The 23,427-nt window shown below is 35.3% G+C and overlaps 1 protein-coding gene across 13 annotated transcripts in view; it reads right to left on the reverse strand.

Moving 5' to 3' along the window:
• CDC27 (cell division cycle 27) overlaps positions 1–23,427 on the reverse strand; it is a 67,392-nt gene that overhangs the window by 16,127 nt on the left and 27,838 nt on the right. For 4 of the 13 annotated variants that reach the window (XR_011493891.1, XM_070483428.1, XM_070483422.1 and 1 more), the window contains exons 4-13: positions 22,485–22,610; positions 16,914–17,011; positions 16,007–16,161; positions 15,691–15,902; positions 14,619–14,733; positions 12,014–12,147; positions 5,082–5,181; positions 3,920–4,127; positions 3,543–3,715; positions 760–912 (exon numbers count right to left, since the gene is read on the reverse strand). Coding sequence is in view for 12 of the 13 variants with exons in the window: in XM_070483428.1 (XP_070339529.1) it covers positions 760–912; positions 3,543–3,715; positions 3,920–4,127; positions 5,082–5,181; positions 12,014–12,147; positions 14,619–14,733; positions 15,691–15,902; positions 16,007–16,161; positions 16,914–17,011; positions 22,485–22,610 (1,474 nt within the window). In the remaining variant the exon portion in view is untranslated. The remainder of the gene's footprint in view (positions 1–759; positions 913–3,542; positions 3,716–3,919; positions 4,128–5,081; positions 5,182–12,013; positions 12,148–14,618; positions 14,734–15,690; positions 15,903–16,006; positions 16,162–16,913; positions 17,012–22,484; positions 22,611–23,427) is intronic. The other 9 variants (XM_070483429.1, XM_070483424.1, XM_070483427.1 and 6 more) reach the window with 5 other exon arrangements.

A 23,427-nucleotide genomic window follows, 5' to 3' on the forward strand; every position in this document is an offset into this window, starting at 1 on the left:
ATCTGTGTGAGAGATGTGTGTGTTATTTCCCCTAAGAGCAATGGTTCGGTATTTGCTAACTCAGTGTTCACAGAGACTACAGAACATAACTAACAGGAATAATGAAAACTGATTATTTTTAATTCTAAGTTTAAATATGTTACAAAATATTCTTGAGATGTACGGAAATACAGTACTTACAGGATTGAAGCATGTAAATGAATTGTGCCTTTGTCTTAAAATGACAACTAAAATCACTATTTTACTTTAAATTAGCACGTTTGTCAATCTACATAATTTCTGCTTAATGACCTCTGATTATGGAAACAGCAATTTTTTTTTTTGGTGAGGAAGATTCTCCCTGAGCTAATATCTGTGCCTGTCTTCCTCTATATTGTATGTGGGATGCCTCCATAGCATGGCTGATGAGTGGAGTAGGTCTGTGCCCAAGACCCCAACTCACGAACCTGGGCTGCCAAAGTGGAGTGCACAGAACGTTAACCACTCGGCCACAGGGCCAGCCCTCGTGACACCAATTTTTACCTATCTAAATCTTGATTAATCCTGAATGAAATATCTGCTTTGTGATTTTTTTTTTACATGTGAATCTGCACCATATATTCTAGGACCTTCTCTTCTTCTCTGAGTCCCTGCCTGTAGGGAAGTGTGTAAAACTAAGTGTGAGTGACAATAAATGGTACTGGAATTATTTGGTTTATCTCCATTTAGTAAGGGTGATCAAAAGATAAGTATATAAACAATGTGTTTCACTTAACATACCTCTGGTGAATTTTTATCCATGTCTGTTAAGTCTTTTGAAAGAACTGAAAGAGCAACATCTTTTTGAAGATGCCAAAGTGTTGTAGAGTAGATCTCCATGCCTTCAACTCTGTAATTCTCAATCCTTCTAACCTCTGAGAATATTCTTTCAGCCTGAAATAAAAAAACTAGTAAGAGGAAAGTAAGTTGATACAATTTACACAGACAGGCAGAGCACTGGGCACTGTTCTCATAGGACCTAAATGCTGCCTTTTTTTTTTTAATAGTGTTTATGTGAATTAGTAATAACACAAGGTAAAACTGAGCAACCTTCCACGGTAGGTCAAATATTGATGTACTCATATTCACACTTTACCTAGTTTTTATACATAAGGCATGGTCAGAACATGCACTCTGAAAAGAAAATTTAAATTTCCACCAAAAAGAAGAATCATCTATACAAAGTTATAATTTAAAAAGGACAATTTTTTTTTTTTTGAGGAAGATTAGCCCTGAGCTAACATCTGTCACCAATCCTCCTCTTTTTCCTGAGGAAGACTGGTCCTGAGCTAACATCCGTGCCCATCTTCCTCTACTTTATAAGTGGGACGCCTGCCACAGCATGGCTTGCCGAGTGATGCCATATCGGCACCCGGGATCCGAACTGGTGAGCCCCGGTCCACCGAAGCGGAACGTGCAAACTTAACCGCTGCACCACTGGGCAGGCCCCAAAAATGACAATTATTTTATTCTAAAAAAGCAAATTCCCAAGTTTTAATAATGGCTTTACAGAACAACTCTCTCAGGAAAGGTGAGAGGAGAATGACTTCTGTAGCACAAAACCTATTTTGGTAATGATTTTTATTAAGAGGTTGTGTTGAAAACTTTAGGGGAAAAATAGGTTCAGTTGGCCACCAAGCCTATGATGCTGAGCACTGAACACATCCACCAAAGTGGCACCTGCTGGGAATTGTAGTTGCTATCTAGTACTTCCCTTTTCCTTTGCAGCACTCTCCTGACTTTAGGGTCCCTCCTCAGCTATCAGGTAAAATTTTTTCCTCATGACACTCACAGCTCCCAGAACTGTGTTTCTCTCCCCCTGAAGTTTGAGGCTTTGGGTTACATAAAACCAATTAGTTCCCTAATTTATCAGTTCAAAAAGTTCAAAATTCTGAAAGTCACGGTGAGTTTTGAATAAGTAGTATCTGGACTGTTCTTAATGAAATGAAGATGACAGAAAATATGAAAATAGCATTTCTAAAACTAGGACTTAATTCCAAGAAATGGGCATATACTGTCTAGGATTAGCTTGATGATTTCTAACTTCCCTGAATTCGTTTAAGAGTTACACAGGTAAGTTTTTCAAACAGGCATTGGTTTACAAGAAGAGAGACCCAACCACCAGCCAAATACAGGTTTTGGAAATTATTTGGTTTCAAACTTTACAGAATGTATCACTTCCTCTGAAAAGTGATTGTAGCATAGAGAAAAAGAAAAATGATAAAAAAAGAGACCCTCACGAAATTAAGTTAAAACAAAGGCTTTAGTTGAATATCTGGGTCTCTGCTCTACACTTAAGTGGAAACAACAAAATTCACCTGTTTTAAAGTACCTGTGAAATAATAAATTAGAAATAATTTTGAAAAAGACTTGTTAAACACAGGTTTTACCTGTGTACCTGTAAAAGACCATAATCCAAACATGGGTCTTCCAGCAATGCATAAGGCTTTCTGTCTATAACTCTTTTCTGTCTTACACAAAATTACACAAATATTTACCTTTGGTATTTATTCTCTACCTGGAAGAACACTTCACCCCTAGAACTTTGCATGGAGGAAGGAGTAACTTTCTATCTCTGAGGACACTTTTCAAAAAACAGCACCATACTTCACTGTCCCCCAATCTCTTTAAGATCCTTCATCTTTCCTTCATATGACTTAGCTAGCTGTCCTTATACATTTATTGGTTTACAACCTGTCTCTTTTACTAGAACGCAGGCTCTACGAAGGGTAGCAATGATCTGTCTAGCTGTATCACAGTCTGGAAGAGAATCTAGGACATAACATGCACTGGAATATACACTGAATAAACGAACTGAAAGTAAATAGGGCAAAAAAAAACCTTACTATAAACTTTAAATAATTTATGTTAGAGGAACTTTACTATAATACCTAGGTTTCTTAAAGGTTTTTTTCTTTTAATGTTTAAGGGTGGAGGAGAAAATGCTTTAGAAGGATAATTGGGGAGAAAATTCAAATTGAAAATTAGAATTTTCCTTGGTTTTATGTTAATCATTCTCTCTTTTTCTGGTACGAACAGGTAACTTAAGCAATTAATGAGATTAAAATTAAAAGGATAAAAGCCTTTTGATAAGGACATTGCATCCTTGATTACATGGAATTTTCTTCATAGCATCTTCCAGTTTATAAAACATACTAAATGCCGAAAATTCATCCCAGTGAGAATTCTATATATGATAAAGAATTTTGATCATAAATATCTATTACATGATAAATATATATTTTCAGATGCACCTGAGTAGGGTATAAATATTCCACATAAGAATGTATGGATGACTTGGGTTCTCCACAAATCTATCTCAAGTAATTCCAAAGAATTTGTATTCCTCACCCCTTAACACAAGAAAGAATTGTATTTATAAATTATAAATACTGAGAAAATAAATATTAAGACATTTCATAAGAAATATTTGACCTTTTAGATCTAGGCTTCTTAAGCATAGGTATTTTAATCAAATTTAAATTATCTCTAGAAAGGCATATATAATTGTCTTCTATACTTACTTGCATGTACTCTGAAAGTTCAAAATAGGCCCTTCCAATTTGGCACAGTACCCAACCAGTATTGTAGTGGTGAGAAGGTAGGTGGCTCAAAATATTTATAGCTTCTTTGCAGTTGTATGAACACAAAGCTAAATAACCTTTCCCCATTTCACGAAGAAGGCTCATCAAACCTTCTAGGAGAAAAAAATATAGTAAACAAAGGAGAAAACCACAATAAAATAGTTTGTTTTTCTAGAAAGGCTAATTACAAAATAATTCGTTAAGAATTCCAACATCTATCTAGAAAAAAATGGAAAGCACCTGAATGAACATAAAGAAATTTACTTTAAAAAGAGTGAATAAAATAAAATAGAAGATATTAAGCATTTAAAACAGACCTGCTGCTGCTTTCTGTAGATTAAATGCCTGGATCTGAGGTGTGATTGTGGAGATTTTCCCTTCTGAAATGATGGAAGAGTCCAATTTTGTAATTTCCAGGCTATCATTTATGTTAGGTTGAGTTATTCCTCCTTTATTAGTTTTACTCTTTGTTTTTCTGTTTGGAATTTTAGGTGGAAATTTCATTTTTAATTTTTTGCTATTCTCCTGTAAAAAGGAGGAAAATCCCACACTTGTTATACTCATATATTTTAGACTCCCCAACCCTTTCTCCAATACTAGATATAATATAAATGCATACTCTCTGATTCATATTTTTCTAAGAAATTTTATAAAAACAAAGTCTTCTAAGTCATTTAATTTTAAATGCAACTATCTGAAAATAAACAGAATTAACTAGTATTTAAGGTAAATCAGCATTAAGTATTGCTCTTTTCTGAAAGCATATCACTTTCATTTATTATTTAGTAAGTGGATGCACTACCTAATTGTCTCAGAGCATTGTAACTGATAAAATCGTTGATCTGTATGTGTCCAAATTAAAGATTGTCTATAATATCTGTCAGTGGACCAAGAAAATTTACCAAAGGTATAATGAGGCCCTCTAATTGTGCAGAGAAAATTTCCATTTACCCTTTCCCCAGTAATACCATCTGACATAACCATAGTATACTGTAAAATCCACAACTGGAATTAGTACAATACTATCAACTAAACTACAGGACTTATTTGGATTTCATTGTTTTTATATGTACTTTTTTTGGGGTGTGCATAGTTCTCTGAAATTTTATCACATGTACAGATTTGTGTAATCACCCACCACAATAAGAATACAGGTGTGTTCTACCACTACACAGAACACACAAAATTCCACTGTGCTGTGCTTTAGGAGTCACATCCACCCCTCTGCCCCCAGTTCTAACTTCTGGTAACTGTTGATCTGCTCTCCATCACTATAATTTTGTCATTTGAACAATGTTTTATATTTATTAAAGGACCAAGAAAATTTACAAACTTTATAGATAGTCCTACAAGTTAAAAAAAATTTAAAAAATTTTAAATACGCTCCTAATTTATTTATTAGCGATAGAGTCACTGCTAAACAGAAATTTTAGAGGGGATGCATTGAGTAAATGTGACATATAGAAGTCTTTAAATTACCTTGGTTGTAGAGCTGTCACTAGTAAAAAGTCGTGAACTTCTTCGAGGCAGTGCATTTGGGGGGGATGTGATAGTGGGGCTCAATACCTGAGGTGTGGTACTAAAAAAAATTACAAAAGCAGACATTTTTTTAAAAACTCAGTTTATGAACATTAACTGTTTCAATTCAGGTATATTAAAAAATATGGATTCATCATGTTTGCACTCTAAAGTTGATGACTTTGGTGAGCTCTCTTCTCGTCCCTCTATGAAAACTCACGATTTAAAAACTATTTGTGTTACCATAAAATGATAAAGATTACAAGACCAATTTTCACTCTATCTGAAATTGCTAATTTGAACTTAAAACAACCCACACAAAATTCTGTGTCAATAAATGGTAAACACATCTATAAACTATCTCTAGCCCTCATGTGCAACTATACCAAGTTAGAGAAAAAGGAAAAGATACTTGGACGTAGTCTAAATGCGCAATATTTGCTGACAAATAGATACCACGAGTACAACGGATATTTGAGAAGTTATTTACCTGTAAATTCAAACAGCTACATCAAGGTTTATTCTGTTTAGAGCAAGAGTCTAATAATTCCTTGCATACATTTTTTACTTTAAAGGAAAACTCTAAGATACAAGAATTCCATTTTTAGAAAGCAAGCAAACTTAAACCTAAAATTATTTAACTGAGAATGGCTATGGACTAAAACGGTTTACAGTTTCTACACTTCATGGGAAATCCTACTGGTTACCTGAGTTTGGGTCAAAGAGGCTTCTGAGAATAAAAGAGATGCTGACCAGTGAGTCAAGAATGCCCCAGCTGTGCTTAATCCTTTCAAAGGACAGAATCTCAATGTAGGAATTTCAACAAGTGTGGTCATTTGGATTGACCAATTAATTTTTTATAATTTTTTTTAGAGCAGTTTAAAGTTCACAGCAAAATTGAGGAGAAAGGACACAGATTTCCCATATACTCTTGGCCCTGACACATGCATAACCTCCCCCATTATCAACATCCCCTACCAGAGTGGTACATTCGTTATAGTCGACGAACCTACATTGAGACGTCATAACCATTCGAAGTCTGTAGTTTGCCTTAGAGTTCACTCTTGGTTTTGTACATTCTGTGGGTTTGGACAAATGTATAACGGCATGTATCCATTACTACGCTATCATACACAATATTTTCACTTCCCTAAAAATCCTCTGTGCGCTATTCATCCCCTCTTCCCTCCAACTCCTGGCAACCACTGATCTTTTTACTGTCTCTACAGTTTTGCCTTTTCCAGAGATAAATTCTTTTTCTTTTTGCTTTTTCTCCCCAAATCCCCACAGTACACAGTTGTATATTCTAGTTGTGGGTCCCTCTAGCTATGGCATGTAGGACACCCCCTCAGCATGGCCTGACGAGCGGTGCCATGTCTGCACCCAGGATCTGAACTGGTGAAACCCTGGGCCACCCAAGTGGAGCGCGTGAACTTAACCACTCGGCCACTTGGGACCGGCCCCAAGACAAATTCATTTTTAAAGGTACAATATCCTTTATTTGGTAGGAACAACTACGGGTCATTTATACTACAAATGTAAATTATATTTAGTCAATAAGATTAGCTAATTATAGAAGAGTTTTGCCTGAGAAGTGAAAGGGGATGATTTCATAGCATGGAGCAGTTTATAGGGAGGACAAGCCTGAGAAAGATGCTGAGATTGCTTTAAGCAGACAAAATGCTGCATGAGGGTAACATAAATCTTGTGGGGATAGAAGTGAAAAAAAACAATAAAAGGTTCTTGGTTTGGGAGATTAAAGACGACAAACTCTGCCTATATGAAATCTATATTTTCACGAGCGTTCTGTTAGCTCCAAAGGGCTGTTTCACAAAAAACAAAGAAAAAGCCCAAAATCTGACAAGCACCAAAAAAATGAAGCAGGATACTGAATGAGTATGAAACATTGGTTATATTGTATTAAATAGACATATCCATATATATGTGTATGTGTATATATCCTTATAACTTATATCTGTTTAATTAGGAGTATGACAATGAAAGGAGTGTGCTTCAGAAGCAGATTGTTGAGATTTGAAATCAGGTTCTATCACTTACTACCTCTGTGATTATGTGCCAGTTATATTAAACACTTTTATTTTTTTTGAGGAAGATTAGCCCTGAGCTAACATCGGCTGCCAATCCTCCTCTTTTTGCTGAGGAAGACTGGCCCTGAGCTAACATCTGTGCCCATCTTTCTCTACTTTACATGTGGGACACCTGCCACAGCATGGGTTGATAAGTGGTGCACAGGTCTGTGCCCAGGATCCAAATCAGCAAACCCCGGGCTGCCAAAGCAGAGTGTAAGACTTACTCGCTCCACCACAGGGCTGGCCCTTACTGAACACTTTTTAAGAAAGTTTTGTAAACGGTATCATTTTATGGTTTTTAAATAAAATATGAAATGTCCTAATAATTATAAGAGAACGCCTTGGAAAGATTATAGAAATGATTTTTAGAGGCTAACATGTGGAGAAAATGATGACGCACAAACTTTCTTGGGTGATTTAGGTAAGAGAAATATGCTATTCTAATCATCTCTGAAAAACAACTTTCTAAATAAAAGAACAAACTTCTGCTGCCAATTATGATGGAATAACATGAAGCAGATTTACTCTCCCATCTTAAACAACTATAACACAGAACAAAAGATATGAAACAGTATTTTCCAGACACTGGACAGCAGGCAGCTCAAGCCCGAGGAGAGCTCTAAGGGCGCAGTGCAGGGAAGGGGACACAAACAGAGCTCAGTGGTCTCCTTGTGCAGAGAAGAAAATGTTGAGAATTCAGGGAAGCGAAGGTAGCTAGAGTCTGCAGGTCAGAGTACTGGAAAGGAGAGAGCTCCAAAGATCCGCAGGAATCCTCCTAGTTGAAAATTCATCAGTGCAGGTGCTTGAGCATTGTATAATAAAGAATTTGTCTGGTCTTTGTCCCAGGTTCTTGGGAGAGAGCTTCTAAATCCTCAGAATTTGCCAAGTGATAGGAGTGTCTTTGTTATTCATAGTGGGCCCCTGGCATCACACTTGAGTTTACGTTCACGAAGTGATGGATGGTGGGTCAGGATTGGGGGCTGGGCATGCTGGAAAGATCATTTACGGTATTAGAGGGTTGGGACTCTGAACTAGGTGATACCAGCCTGACCTCCTCCAGGAAGGAAAGGGTGGTTGGAGACTGAGTTCAATCATGTGGCCACTGATGCAATCTATCATGCCTACATAATGAAACCCCAATAAAAACTCAACATCAAGGCTAGGTTGAACTTCCTGGTTGGTGAACACATGGATGTAGAGGCAGGTGACACATCTTGATTCCACAGGGAGAGGACAGAGAAGCTCTGTGTTCAGGAGCTTCCCAGACCTCACCCTACAAGTCTCATTTGTCTGGTCCTGCTTTGAGTCCTTTAAAATAAAACTTTAATTGTAAGTATAGCACTTTCCTAGATTCTGTGGGTTGTTCTAGCAAATTATTAAACCTGAGGGGGTAGTGGGAACCCTCAAATTTGTAGGGAGATGGTCAGAAGTACAGGTTGGCTGAGGAACCCCTGAACTTACAATTGGCAAATCAACAAGACTTGACGAAGGTCTTGGTGAGACTGTGGCTTTAGCCTTCAGAGTCTACGGTAAGTCTGGGTAGTTAGCATCAGAACTACCTTACAGCATTGTAGTAAGAAAACTACCCAAATCTGGGAAAAGAACTACTGGAAAGGAGCACAGAGAACAACTCTTGGAGCTCACCATGAGCTGAGAATAGCTCACATTTTCAATAGCCAGAGTGAAAAAACCTTGGCCTAAACAGGCCATTGAGTAGAGTCTCAAAGGGTACTGCTTCAATAGTGGGGCAAAATTATTCCAGACTAAAGGCTGCTCTTCTTCCACCTAACAAAACTGAAAAAGTAAGACCTGAAAGGATCAAACTGTTAACAAGTAACTGCATCCCAGATCAAAACTTAAAAATACTTAAAAGAATACAAAAAAGTCCAGCACTCAACAATGTAAAATTTCCAGTAACTGGCATCCCATCAGAAAAATACTAGGCATACGAAGAAGCTGGAAAATATACCCTATACTGAAGAGAAAAACCAATCAATAAAAAACAGACCCAGAAATGACAGTAAGATTTAGTAGAAAAGATCATTAAAAGAGCTATTATAAATAGATTCCATATGTTCAAAAAGGTAGAAGAAAGTATGGGTATGTTAAGGAGAGAACCAAATCAAACTTCTAGAGATGAAAAATAGAATGTCTGAGATAAAAAAAAATATACTGGATGGGACTAACAGCAGATTAGACAATGCAGAAGAAAAGATTAGTCAACTTGAAGACACAGCAATAAACAGTATCCAAAATGAAACAGAGAGAGGAAGAAGACTGGAAACAAAAATAAAGAGAATATTAGTGAATTGTGGGACGACTTTAAACAGTCTAATATACATGTACTTGGATTCCAAGAAGGAGAGAAAAAAAGCACATGACAAAAAAATATTTGAAGAAATAATGGCCATAAATTAGTTAAATTTGATGAAAACTATAAACTCACAGATCCAAGAAGCTCAATGAATTTGAAGGCCAAGAAAGAAGAAGAAAACTACACTAGAGCACCTCATAATCAAATGGCTTAAAATCAGTGATAAATCTTGAAATAGAGAGAAGAGAGAGATTCCATATAGAGGAACAAAAATGAGAATGATGGCAGACTTCTTGTCAGAAATAATAAACATCAGAAGACAGGAAAGCAACATCTTTAAAGAAAAAAACTGTTAACTAGAATTCTATATCCAGTGAAAATATCTTTCAAAAACAAAAACAAAGCTGAAATAAAAACTTTCTTCTGACATACAAAAGCTGACAGAAATTCATTACCAGCAGACTTGGACTACAAGAAATGTTAAAAGAAATCCTTCAAGATGAAGGAAAAGGAAACCAAATTGAAATGTAGATCTATAGAAAGAAATAAAGAACACCAAAAATAGTAAATATGTGTGTAAGCATAAAATCAACTTCCTTTTCTGATTTTAAAAAATCTCTACAAGAGTCAACTATTTAACGCAGAAACTATAATGATGGACTATGGGTTTATAACACATAGAAGTAAAATACATGACAACAATAGCATAAAGACTGGGAGAGGAGCATGAAAGTATATAGTTCTAAGGTTTTACACTATACGTGACGTGGTATGATATTATTTGGAGGTAGACTTTGATAAATTTAAATGTATACTATGAACCCTAACACAACTTTAAAAAGACCAAATAAAGAGTAATTGTTAATAAGGTAATGTTATAGGGTGAACTGTCTGTCTCCCAAAAAGATAGCTTGAAGCCCTAACTCCCCAGTACCTATGAATGGGACCTGATTTGGAAATAGGGTCTTTGTAGATGTAATCAAGTTAAGATGAGGTCATTAGGGTAGGCCCTAATTCAATATGACTGATGTCTTTATTAGAGGAAGAAAATCTGGGTACAGAGACACACAGAGAAGATGACCGTGTGGAGATGGAGGCAGATACTGACTTATGCTACCACAAACTAAGGAATGCCTGGGGCCACCAGAAGCTGGAACAGAAAAGGAAGGATCCTTCCCTAGAGGCTTCAGAGGGAGTACAGCCCTGTCAATACCTTTATTTTTGGATTACAGCTTTTAGAACTGTGACTGAATAAACTTCTGTTGTTTTAAACCATCCAGGTTGTGGTACTTTGTTAACAGCAGATGTAGGAAACTAATACAGGCAATAAAGGAGATAAAATGGAATCAATAATATAAAGAACACAAAATTATTAATAGTTGATGCTTATTACAGTTAGTGTATTTGTTTTAAGTGAATATAAACATAATTCAGTAAATTATGTTTATATTTTCTTTAGGATTAGCATATACTCAGTCTACACAATGTTGCTCTGCAGGACTTGGGCTCCTTCTCATAACTGAGTCCTCCAAGCCATCACTGTCACCTGTCTGTGAGCTGGCACTCATGTTGAGATTTACCATCTTGGCATTTTAGAAATATTGAGGCCTTTTATATAGTCAAGGTATATGCACATGTGTCTGGTGGTTTTTTGGTTTTTTTTTTTGTTTTTTTTTTGGTGAGGAAGATTGGCCCTGAGCTAAACATCTGTGGCCAATCTTCTTCTTTTTGCTGGAGGAAGACTGCTGCTGAGCCAACATTTGTGCCAATCTTCCTCTATTTTATGTGGGATGCTGCCACAGCATATCTTGACAAGCAGTGCTAGGTCTGTGTCCCTGATCTGCACCTGCGAATCCCAGGTCACCAAGGCTGAGTGTGCAAACTTGACCACTACGCCACCAGGCTGGCTCCCATCTGTGTCTGTTTTAAGATTTATGGTACATGTTCACTATTTTAGAAGGAGACAAAGTTGTATCTTTCTTTAAAAATATTAGCCATAATTTATTTTGAGTCCTTGAACAGGAAAAGAAATTCTATTTAACATCATTTCATTTCTGTGTGGGAACAGTTTCATTATTTGAAGATTTATTAGAAGATTAATTTTACAATGTGTTTATAGAAATGCATAACAGGGGAGGGGGAGAGTGAAATCTACCTGTACGTGACCAATGGAGAAGATCATGTAAATAAGAAGAAAATCATTTTGGAGGAGTGTTCAGACTATCTAGTTTAAACAAATTCATGAGGCAATTAGAGTAAACTAAAAAGATATTTTAGCTAACTCTTGTCTTATCTGCATTCAACACTCAACTAAAAATTACACTAGTCTTTTCAGTAAGTTAGAAATTTCAAATTTGACATATTCAAAATTTATAAGAGTCATTCTAGAATTCTTGGGAGAATCAAAATCTGCCGAAAGTGAAGAAGTATAATCATGTTCTATACAAGAAAAGCTGAACAACATAAAATAATAACAGCATAATACATACCTTGTTTGTGGGCCAGAACTTTGTGTCTGTGCAACAAGAATTGGAGTTACCTCTCGACTATTTCCACTCTGTGAGAAGACAGACTTTGTTCCAGTTTGGCCGATTCTGGCAACAGACTGTAAAACACAAAAAGTCTAAGGTTTGTGAATTATAAATTGCACTGTGAATGAAAAAAGACACCATAATGCTCCCATCTACGTTTTCCCCAATGCAAGATTTCATAATATATAGTGTCATCTGAAAACACAAACTATTAATATCATTATTAATGTTAATTATCGTTATATCAGAATGAACATCAGTCCATTTCCTCATTTTAACCTCAGTATTTTTATCGTCATACTATCCTTGCATCTTTCACTTTAGTTTCCAAGGAAAGGCTCAAAATTCCTGGAAGCCATTTATTACATACTTTTTCCAATTGGGGCTAAGTGCTAAAGAATTTTAAGACAGCTACAACTCTCAGGATTTACAATCTAACTTAGTACACATAAAAAAGTAATAATACAATAAGATTTTATATCCTTTCTTTGACACTTAGTAAAAACAGTTCCATAGCAGTTCAGAGGAATAGATTGAAAACAAAGGTCATCTGTTTATTTTCTAAATTCTAAGGATATTGCACACAGAATTAATATTTCTTTTTGGTGTGTTCAATCCTTCATTAACTGCTCTCTGCTTCCTTGGAGTGGGAAAAAAAAATCTTTGCTTGCCCCTTCTGTCTTCTCTAATTTATTACCTGATTTCTATTCATCTTCATCACTTGGTTTCTTTACAATATGATCTATAACTATTGTATCAGTGGATACTTTTTAGTTTTTAACCACCAGATAATTTTCTTCAAAACTTACTGTTTCTTTGATAGCCACTGTACATAATTCTCAAACTGCACATTACCAATAATCACTAATAATCACTTTTTTACCAGATATTAAAGCCTTATATTGGCCTTTCCTGCATTCAACATCACTGATCATCCCCTCCTTTTTGAAACTTTGCATAATTTGATTATTTGCCCTACTACTTCACTTGCCGGTCCCTCTTCCTTCCACTGTTTTAAATTAAGTATATTCTGTTCCTTAGCTACACTCTCTTTCCCTAGGAGAGCCTGGCCATTTTAACAGCTTTAATTATTATTTCTACTATCAGGCCGCATCCTTTTTTCTATGACTAACTACCCACTAAATACTTTCACCTAATCTACCACACCTCAAAATAAAACTTCATAATCCCTCTTCCCCCTCCTTCCCCAAACCAGGACCTCTACATTCACCCAAGGGATAAAACTTAAAAGCAATTCTGGCCCTTCCTTATTTGACAAATATCTATGTACTGCACTCACCACTTGGTTTGTTATTTTTAGTTGATACTGCATAGAGACCTACAAGGATAGCTTTTCTAGAAATGTCTTGTAACAGGTTCAGAAGAGAACAGAGGCAGGAGAGAACGAGACAGCAGGTGGCTTTTATTATTTGGGCACTGAAATCATGTACCTATTCACTGTCTAACTTGCCCTTGATTGCTATGGTTTCCCTGGTTTTGACCTACTTCACCTGGCACACTAACTATCATTCTACTACGTCTTCTCATAACTGTAATAAACTAATTTCTACAATTATATTTCACTCTTATAACAACACTCTTATAACAACAGCAGGTAGTTGCCAACATCTAAAAATCAGATTTAAAATAATCCACACATTAACTACTTTGCAGTTTGCTTTTTACCACTCTTGGAGCTCCTATTAGCACTCGTCAAGGAGCTATTATAGAAAACACATTTGCAGGCTCTAAGGAAGTTCAGGAATAAAAGAGTAAAAAAACAAGAAACATGTCTCGAGGAAGGTAAAGAGACTATATCAGCCACTCACATACTAGTATGACTTATTTAGCTTCCATTTCTTAAACATCTATTAAGTATGGCAATAGGCATTTTACATATATAACCTAATTTAATTCTCACAGAAGATATCCTGCACCACGGATGTTTTTTAAACAAATGGTACTTTGGCTGTACTGCCATAGACCTACATAAAAGAACAGTATAAAAAGAGTCTCAAAACTTGTTGCAGTATTCACTGTAAGGATGCTGTCAAATATTTTTCATTTTATTACACATTTACTATAAATTTACTACAAATCTATGAGGATCTACCATAAAAACTTTACTATCAGAAATAGCTGGCTTTATGAAAGTCAATTTTTTTTCCAGGTGATACTAGTACAATTAAAAAACAAACACAGGGGTGGGGACAAGTAAAACTATAACAGATATAATTTGTTATTTACATTCAGAGTAATAGAACAATCTTAACTTTGTTAAGGAAATTAAAAGTAAAAATCTGAATATGTTTGTTTAGCTATACGCTGAACTAAACTATACCAGTGAGTTATAATCCCATACGGCCAAAAAAGCAATCAGCTTTGTGTCTCCTACTATAACCAGGAGACTATGACAACGATGACCTTCTTTTACACTTAGATCAACAATTCTTAGGCCACAATTAAACAAAGTTAGATTCTCTCTGAAATTGCCTTTAACAGATTGGAATTTTAAATGAATTTCTTTCAACAATACCAGAACTGTATTTTACATGGAAAATACCTTTTTTGAAGGGGCTCCGGTGGATGGCACGTCAATTACAGAAGATGTATTAGTGTAGTTTTGTAAATAGGATCCATCTCCAGGACTTGGTGTTTCTAATGGCAAAATCCCAAAACTGAGAAGAGGTTGAAATCAAGGTGTCAAAAAGTCATCAAGGCATATATAAAGCAGCAGTATACTTAAATTAGAAGGTCTAAAAGGAAGAGAATGGCAAATCAGTCTTGGGGGCAGTGACGATCTGAGGGGCAGATTAAAAATAAGCTGTGAATGCAGACTATTCCACCCACCATAACTAAAAAAAACAAAACAAATAAGGAATTAAATTGAGCAGCAACTACCCATCTCAGGAGATTTATTAGAAATAAAGAAGAGTGGCTAAGATCCAAAAACCTAAAATCCAAATGATCAAATTACTTTAAATTCTTGGAATTTATGAGATTTAGACACTATTATAGAGAAAACGTCTCTCCATCTGTGGATTCAATGAGTTGCTGTAATCTCATGGTCAGGCTATTTGAGTAGCTCCCCGTCCCCGGGACCCAACGTATCAAGTCTGTTCTAGCATATAATTTGTTATTGTGATGCTTTCGGATATGTATCCTCTGGGCTGGGTTCCTGGATCTAAATATACATCTACATCTAATAATTTTGAGAAAATGTTTTATATTGATAGGTGTCAATCCTTCCTTCGTGTTTAACAATAACCATTGCTGTCACTGATTCTATCACAAGCATTCCAACAGTTCAAGAGGTTCACTGCTACTCAATGAAGCACAGTGGTAAAGACAGTATCTTTTAATGCATCTTTTAATACACTAGCTGAATAAGGCATATTTAAGAGTTTTAAAATTTTCTCTCACATTTAAATATTAAGTTTTTATCACAGGTATTGTATTTCTTTTACTTCATTTTCTGAAAACAGAATAGGTCCATTACTGACTTAGTAAATGGCTCTATTTCCATAATGATTTAGAAGTTGCTGTTCATATTAATTTATATTACTAATAATATGAATTATTATAAGATTATTTAATATTATAGCACATTTTAAAGCATCTTTTGTTTGTCTTACCTTGGGGTTAATGGGCTAAGAGCAGCTGGTCCTCCTAATAAGCTTCGACCAGTTTTTGGTTTATTTTGAACCTGTTTAGATAATATGGAAGTTCCTGTTCCAAGAGGAACAGTATCTGGTGAAATTACAGCTGAATCAATATAAGACACTGAGGAATCTGTATTCAAGGAGTACTTTGAATTGGAAGATTCTAAATTCAGTCTGTTTAATTCCTGAAACAGAAAATTTCTACCATGTCATTTATGATACATTATTTAGGTTCAGATCATTCTTTTTCATTTTCATAATATTTTGAACACTAGCATATGATACTTACAATTGTATCCTGGGGTGTTTCTGTAAGAACTGTCTCAGGCTGTCTGTGAGATAAATTATGATTAGATACTAGCGTTGTGCAAGAGTTGGGCAGACAGTTGCTAAAGTTCTGTAAAGATGTTAATTTAAATGTTTGGTCAGGATCTGGCTTTTCACCTGTGAAGGAAAAAAATAAATGTTTGAGTCTGAGGAAACGAGGGTTAATTTTTTTTCAAGTACACATAATCTGCGGAAATAAGGCCTCATCCAGAATTTTAAAGTTCTCCTGTCTGTTTCAGCTACTCAAATTAACCTCCTTAAAGCCCATCCATCAATTTATTGTACAAGTTAACCCCTCAGACAAGGCTGTAAATTTAGGAACTAAACTGCAATGACACAGATTTAAATATAATAAATCACAGGGAAATGTAGATTTCTGTGTTTGTTTTATAGCAGAAAGCAACTAGATCTCATTTTGCTCAAGGTAAGGAGTGAGAGTGGAAAGTCAAAACCCCCTAGATACTACAGTGAAGTTTTAAGTACTTCCATTTATAGAGACACAACATTTTAAAAGATCCTTCATGCATCCTAGAGCATATATATGGAGACACTCTCTCCCCAGATTCTCCTGGTCTTTTACGTCACAGCTTCTGCTCCAGGCATTCTATTAACTTCTTTTCCTATCCAGGAAACTATTTTGGCTAGTGATATACTCACAATACAACTCATTCTAGGGGACACAAGAAAGGCCACATTATTCCTGAAACATGATTCTACCTTATTTCTTGCTCTCAATTTTAATAGCCCTCAGCTTTGAAAAATATTTTTCTTGTCGATAGATAATTTGCATCACTCTCCAAAAATTAAGCAGGGGGGAAAAAAGAAGAGCAAATTGGGGAACCCTCGGCCAGCCACCCCTATAAACCTACCTATTTCACATAATGATTCAAAGGGGGACCAGAGGAAAGGATTTAAACTAAGGCTCTTTTGGTAACATTCTGATCCTTTGGCAAGCCGATCTGTCTTGCTGTAAAGACAAACAAACAGATTAGACAAGCTACAAAACCCGAAACATTTACTATAGAGAAATTTTTGGTATAGAACATTAGGTCAATCTCATATAAGTTCTGAGAGTACTCTTCTTGATAATTTCCTAAATTACCAAATTCCTCGTCTTACCATCTCCCAGTCTCTAATATTTAGGGCAGTTCAAGTCCAAAGTCAGATGAAAGCAAACAGAACACAAATTGAAAGGAATGCTAACAAAATAAACAAACTATCATTGCCTTCTTAAATATTACAATTACTTTTAATTTCCCGTCAGATACTAGAATTACTGAAGGAGATATGGAAAACACCCAAATGTTTCAGCCTTATTCTTAATTTTTAATATAATATCCCGGTGGTAATTTCAAAAGTGACTTAAATGCTTTAAATACAGCATATTTAAGTGATCAGATTTTCTAACAAAGTAGAGGTGGTAGCTCTTAATGAAAAGGAAAATTTATGCTTCTTTCTAAATCAGGGTATAAAGGCTTACATTGAGAAAGTAGACAAGATCTCTGGGACCATACATACTTGAAACAATATGTAGATTATTAGAACAGCATTGTTGCCTCCCTAGCTTTTAAATAGGAGGGAGGATGGGGTAGGGGGTTAGTGAGACTCATTCGAGCTTTCAGGTAAAAAATACTAATCACCTGTTCTGAGGTTGAAATTCTTCATTATCTAATGGAAAAAATTAAGATACAGCAATTCTTCCAAAATTCTAAGGTTTTATAAAGGACCAGAGGCATCTAACCAAGATTTTCAAAAGAACTCTCAAATGAAACTATCAGCGAAAACACATAATTTGTTTATGTGCTGTCAGTCTAATCTCAGAGAAGTGTGAAGAAGACTCTCTTGGGGAACTAGATATTAGTTTGCTTTACTTTCAGATTTTGCAAGTGAGTAGAAACTAGGATAAATGACGTAATAAAGAAAAGAAAATATCACCAGTTGAAGGATATCTAGCTTCCCAGTTACCTAATTTGAGCCAGTAAACACATGGACAAAGAGGGAAGCAGTAGTGGGAGGCAGACTTTCAGAAAATGTAAATAAATTTTATCAAACTAAGATTGTTTAGATGAAATCTCTTAAAGGAAAAACTGTCACAAAAATGATATAATCATTTACCATTTAAAACAAAATATAGGAAACAAAGAAAAAACATAAGAAGAACATTTTCTGAAAGTAATAGGAGTGGAAAGCGGCAAATCAATGCTTGGGAATTTTATCATAAGCACAGGAAAAGGAAAATACAGTGAAACCTCAATGTTTGAGGATTGCCGTAAGCTTCCAACAGTTCTTATTGCTTCTCACCTAAACTGAGTCATGTTATACAGTCTCCTCATTTCTTAAAAAACTGACTATGGTTTGCCTACTTATCTTTCATGTGTGTTCTCTTGAAATTGATTATAAGAATTCTTTTTTTTTTAAAGATTTATTTTTTCCCTTTTTCTCCCCAACGCACCCTGGTATATAGTTGTATATTCTTCGTTGTGGGTCCTTCTAGTTGTGACATGTGGGACACTGCCTCAGCGTGGTTTGATGAGCAGTGCCATGTCCGCGCCCAGGATTCAAACCAACGAAACATTGGGCTGCCTGCAGTGGAGCGCGCAAACTTAACCACTCGGCCACGGGGCCAGCCCCTGATTATAAGATTTCCGATGACAGAAAATTAGATCTTTCTCATTTTTATATTCTCTCTTTCCTGTTTTCAAGTAGCCTTGCCCCCTTGCTTTGCTTGCAAAATGTAACATAAAATAGACGCTTTTATTAATAATTTTTAAAGTTGCATCGAGTAGACCATATGAATTATTTAAATGGCCAGAAAAGTGGTGGACAAACTGATTTAAGCAAAGATAAAATAATCTATTTAAGGAAAAATACTCTGGAAATCTAAGAGGTGATCTTCTGTGATGAAAATGCTGTATACATATTACTCTTATGCTGTATATATATTACTGGAGAAGAGTATTGTAATAGTCTTCTAATTTAAATTAAATTTTCTTTTTACTTTAGCAAAAGGAAAATTCTCTTAAACTTTTGGTAAGTTGCCAAGGCTGATTTTTATAATAAGCCATGATCTGATTAACAGACCATAAAATAGAAGAAATTTAAAACAAAATTAGTGTCTGCTAAGAGGAGATTAGATACACACATACACAGATAGATATAGATATATGTATAAATAATATAAGAGCTAATGGGGGAAGAAGCCAGGTGAGGAATTATAATAATCTAATATGGTAGATAAATCTCTAGAGAGATAAAAAGGGAAAAAGATTTAAGAAAATTAAACTACTTGGAGCTCCAACTTTAGATGGAAGTTTTCACTAAAATTCAAGAAGAAGTTTTCCAGAGAACTAAGAACCAGACTTAGCTGTGTCCTAAACATAGAAGTCTCATGTGAATATGTAGACAAAAAGACCAATTAAGTGTCTAGCAAATACTGAAGATAAAAAAGATAACCTAACAAGCAGTAGCTACAAAACTGCGACACATATGTATCCAGATTACTGTGTGCAATTTTGGTCACAAGACAGGCATATGATGGTTGAAATGAAAAGCTAGTTTTGGGAGCAGGGTTGTCCCCGTTTGCATGCTTAACCTTTTACTCTTTATGATGAATAGAAATAACCCATCCTTATTCCTCTGAAGGAGGAGGAAAAAAAATCATCTTCATGGTTAGAACCTGATTTAACTGCACCTTCAAGAACCCATAATAATCTTGTTTTAAAATAATTAGTAATATATATACAGCATTTTTGTGATTTTAACACTTTATCTTGTTTTACTAAACTTTATTTTGAAATAATTTTAGACTCACACAGAAGTTGCAAAAATAGTACAGAGTTCCCATGTACCCTGCACCCAGCTTTCCTCAATAATAGTATCTGTCATAACCACAGTACAATTATCAAAACTGGGAAACTGACAGTAGCATAATACTGTAAACAAACCAACAGACTTTACTTAGATTTCAGCAGTTGTACATGCACTCATTTGTGTATAGTTTTATGAAATCTTACTGTATGTAGAGATTTGTGTAACCACCACCACAATCAGGATATAGAACTGTTCTAACATCCCAAAGAAACTCCTTCAGCTCCCCCTTTATAGCCACACTCTTGCCCCCACCATTGATCTGTCTCTATCACTATAATTTTGCCATATCAATAATATGATATAAATGGAATCACACAGTATGCAAACTTCTGAAATTGGCCTTTTTCACTCGCCATAATGTCTTTGAAACACGTCCAAGTTATTGTATCTATCAATAGTTTGCTCCTCTTTATTGCTGAGTAGTAGTCCCTTGTATGGATGTACTTTGTTTATCTATTTACCCACTGAATTTGGGTTGATTCCACTTTCGAGCTTTTACAAATAAAGCTGCTATGAAAATTCATGTACAAGAATCATTTTACATTCCCACCAGCAATGTATGAGAAATCTCACTGCTCTGCATCTGTACCAGCACTTGGTACTGTCAGTAGTTTTTATTTTAGCCATTCCAATAGCTGTATAGTGGTTTCTTTTTTTTTCTCAAAGATTTTTTATTTTTTCTTTTTCTCCCCAAAGCCCCCCGGTACATAGTTATGTATTTTTAGTTGTGGGTCCTTCCAGTTTTGGCATGTGGGACGCCACCTCAGCATGGCCTGTTGAGCGGTGCCATGTCAGCGCCCAGGATTCGAACCAGCGAAACCCTGGGCCGCCAAAGCGGAGAGCGCAAACTTAACCAGTCAGCCACAGGGCTGGCCCCTGTGTAGTGGTTTTCTAATGGTGGTTTTTATTTGCCTTTCCTTAATGACTAATGATTTGGTACATTTTTTCATGTGCTTATTTACCATCCATATATATCCTCTTTGGTGAAGTGTCCATTCAAGTATTTTGCCCATTTTCTAATTTCTAGTTTTCTTATTATTGAGAATTCAAAGAAACAAAACTTTTTCCATCAAGTTTTTCTTAGTTACCATCATACCCCTCTTCTTAACCAGATAGACCCGATTATTCCCTCATTTGAACAAAATATTGCTCAAATTTTATCATAGCACTTTTACTGTGACGATAAAAACTTACAAACTTTTGTAATTATGTTAAGTGAAATAAGCCAGATAGAGACGGATAATCTCTGTATGACTCCACTCATATGAGGAATTTGAACATGTGGACAAAGAGACCAAATTAGTGGCTACCAGGGGAAAGGTGGGGTGTGGGGTGGGTACAAAGGGTGAAGGGGTGCACCTACAACACGACTGACAGACAATAATGTACAACTGAAATTTCACAAGATTGTAACCTATCATTAACTCAATAAAACAACAAACAAACAAAAACTTATAAACTTTTGTTTACTGCTTCTCTATTCCTACTCTATCACAAACCTTTCGGGGTAGGAACTGTGAGTGATTTATCTTTACATTTCCAGTGCCAGGTACTGTCTCTAGCCATCGGAGATGGATCTCAGAAGTTTCCTGAACACATGACAAGAAGCATCATAGCTGCATGAACTAGATTTATTACTTCAAGTCCCTCTATTAAGATAAATGAAGATATTGATATTATACTTTACTTACTCCTGTTCACAAAAGAGTGGTGTCATCTGAAAATGAGCCCCCAAATTCAGCCAAATAATTTATTCTGTTCAAAAGGGCATTTTCAAGGTTTTGAGAAACTACTATTCAAACTAGCCTCAATTTATCTTAAAACAAATGCTATCCTATTCTTCAGACAAGCATTCCTCAACCATTTCTCCCATGATAGGAGACAGATGACATTTACATATGAGGTGCACCCCCACAGGCAGTTGAACAATTCCTATTACCGAATTATATCTCTACCGCTTATTCCCTGACTCAAAGGGCATTTTAGAATAAAAATCAAGTGAGAACAACATTATTATAATAAAAACTTTGAACCACACTCACTTGCTTTTAAAAGATTGAATTTAAATAAATGTAAATAAATTTTAAAATTACTTGCAAAATCACTATTATTTCAACTACAACTGTAGGAAATTTCTTATGACACACCTCAAAATTATTATGACATATCAGATGGGAATTGCTATTCTTTATTACTGAAACTTGCCCTCAAGCCTCCTTCTAAGGAGCAGCAGTGAAATTTAATATTAGAGAAAGAACTTCACTCTCTTCTCCTTTTACCTCAGTGGATCACACGAAGATATTCTCTTCACCCAAGGTAAAAAAAAAAAAAAACCTCATATGCACACTCAGTTGTTAAGCAGTGCTGCTGTAGCTATTATTATGAAGGCAAAGTAGACAGCCAAAAATGGGATCAACATCTCCACTATTTTACAGGTCATTGAAATAGAAGACTGTGTACTACTTACCCAATTACTATTTGATAAACACAGGTCAACATAGGTTTTTTAAACCACAAAGCATTCTAGTACTAGAAACAATTTTCTGGTAATTTGAATCATTGCTACTTACCAATATACATGTCCCAATAATGAAAGAGTAAAGCAAGCTGAATCACCAAACTCAGTAACAATATCATCATGGCTTTTCTGCTTATTAAACACTCCACCAGATAAGATCTGTTCCCCTTCTGCAAGCCTTTGAAACACAGATTTACAGATTTTAAAAAGTCAATATAAAAAACGCTTCATCACCAATGTACCTCTTACTATGGAGAGAAAGTAAAAAATTCATGGTACCTTTAGCATAGCAATAAATATGTAGTTAGAATCATTTGGGAGACTGGGAATTTACGATCTTAAAATTCCAGTCTTGCCTTTAAAAACAAAACCAGTTAAATTTAGTCTCTGTATGTACAAATCTAGTCTGGGCAACATACTCACTACTCATGTCAAAACAAATGGAAGACCATTATTCTGGGGGAAAAATATGAATGGTTCTTCATAAACAGATGTGGTGTTCTTAGTTCTCTAACTCCTTGTAATAGGAATTTGCAAGCAAATTAAACAAGACTAACATATTTTAATTAAAAATTGCCTCAGTAATTTCTAGGTTTATAAATGAAACTTGAATAGCATCTCATCTCTTTTTATTTGTCAGTTATGTTTTCTTGATATAGAAAATCACAAATGTTCCCCAAAGGAAAAAAATTTGCCTGATTTCACTATATATTTTTAGCATATCAGAGTTTGTAATGGTTTGTGTTTTAAAGTTTTTTCCAAATCATGATGTGGAAAACTCTCAAGTAAGTTTACAGAGCACATCCCGAATATAAAAGATCATATCTAAAGTTCTTTTACTGTCAGTGGGACTTCTAAAAAAAAAACTATAAATATTTGTAAGTGGGATCAGAAGGTCTAATACAAGAAGTGGCTTAAGAAACTGGCAAATTACATAAGTAAGTAGATTTTTAAGAATTTAACAGAATCTTTGGAGTAAAAATAATTCAATAAAT

This window comes from Equus asinus, chromosome 13 (genome assembly GCF_041296235.1).
Source record: "Equus asinus isolate D_3611 breed Donkey chromosome 13, EquAss-T2T_v2, whole genome shotgun sequence".
NCBI classification, from domain to species: domain Eukaryota; kingdom Metazoa; phylum Chordata; class Mammalia; order Perissodactyla; family Equidae; genus Equus; species Equus asinus.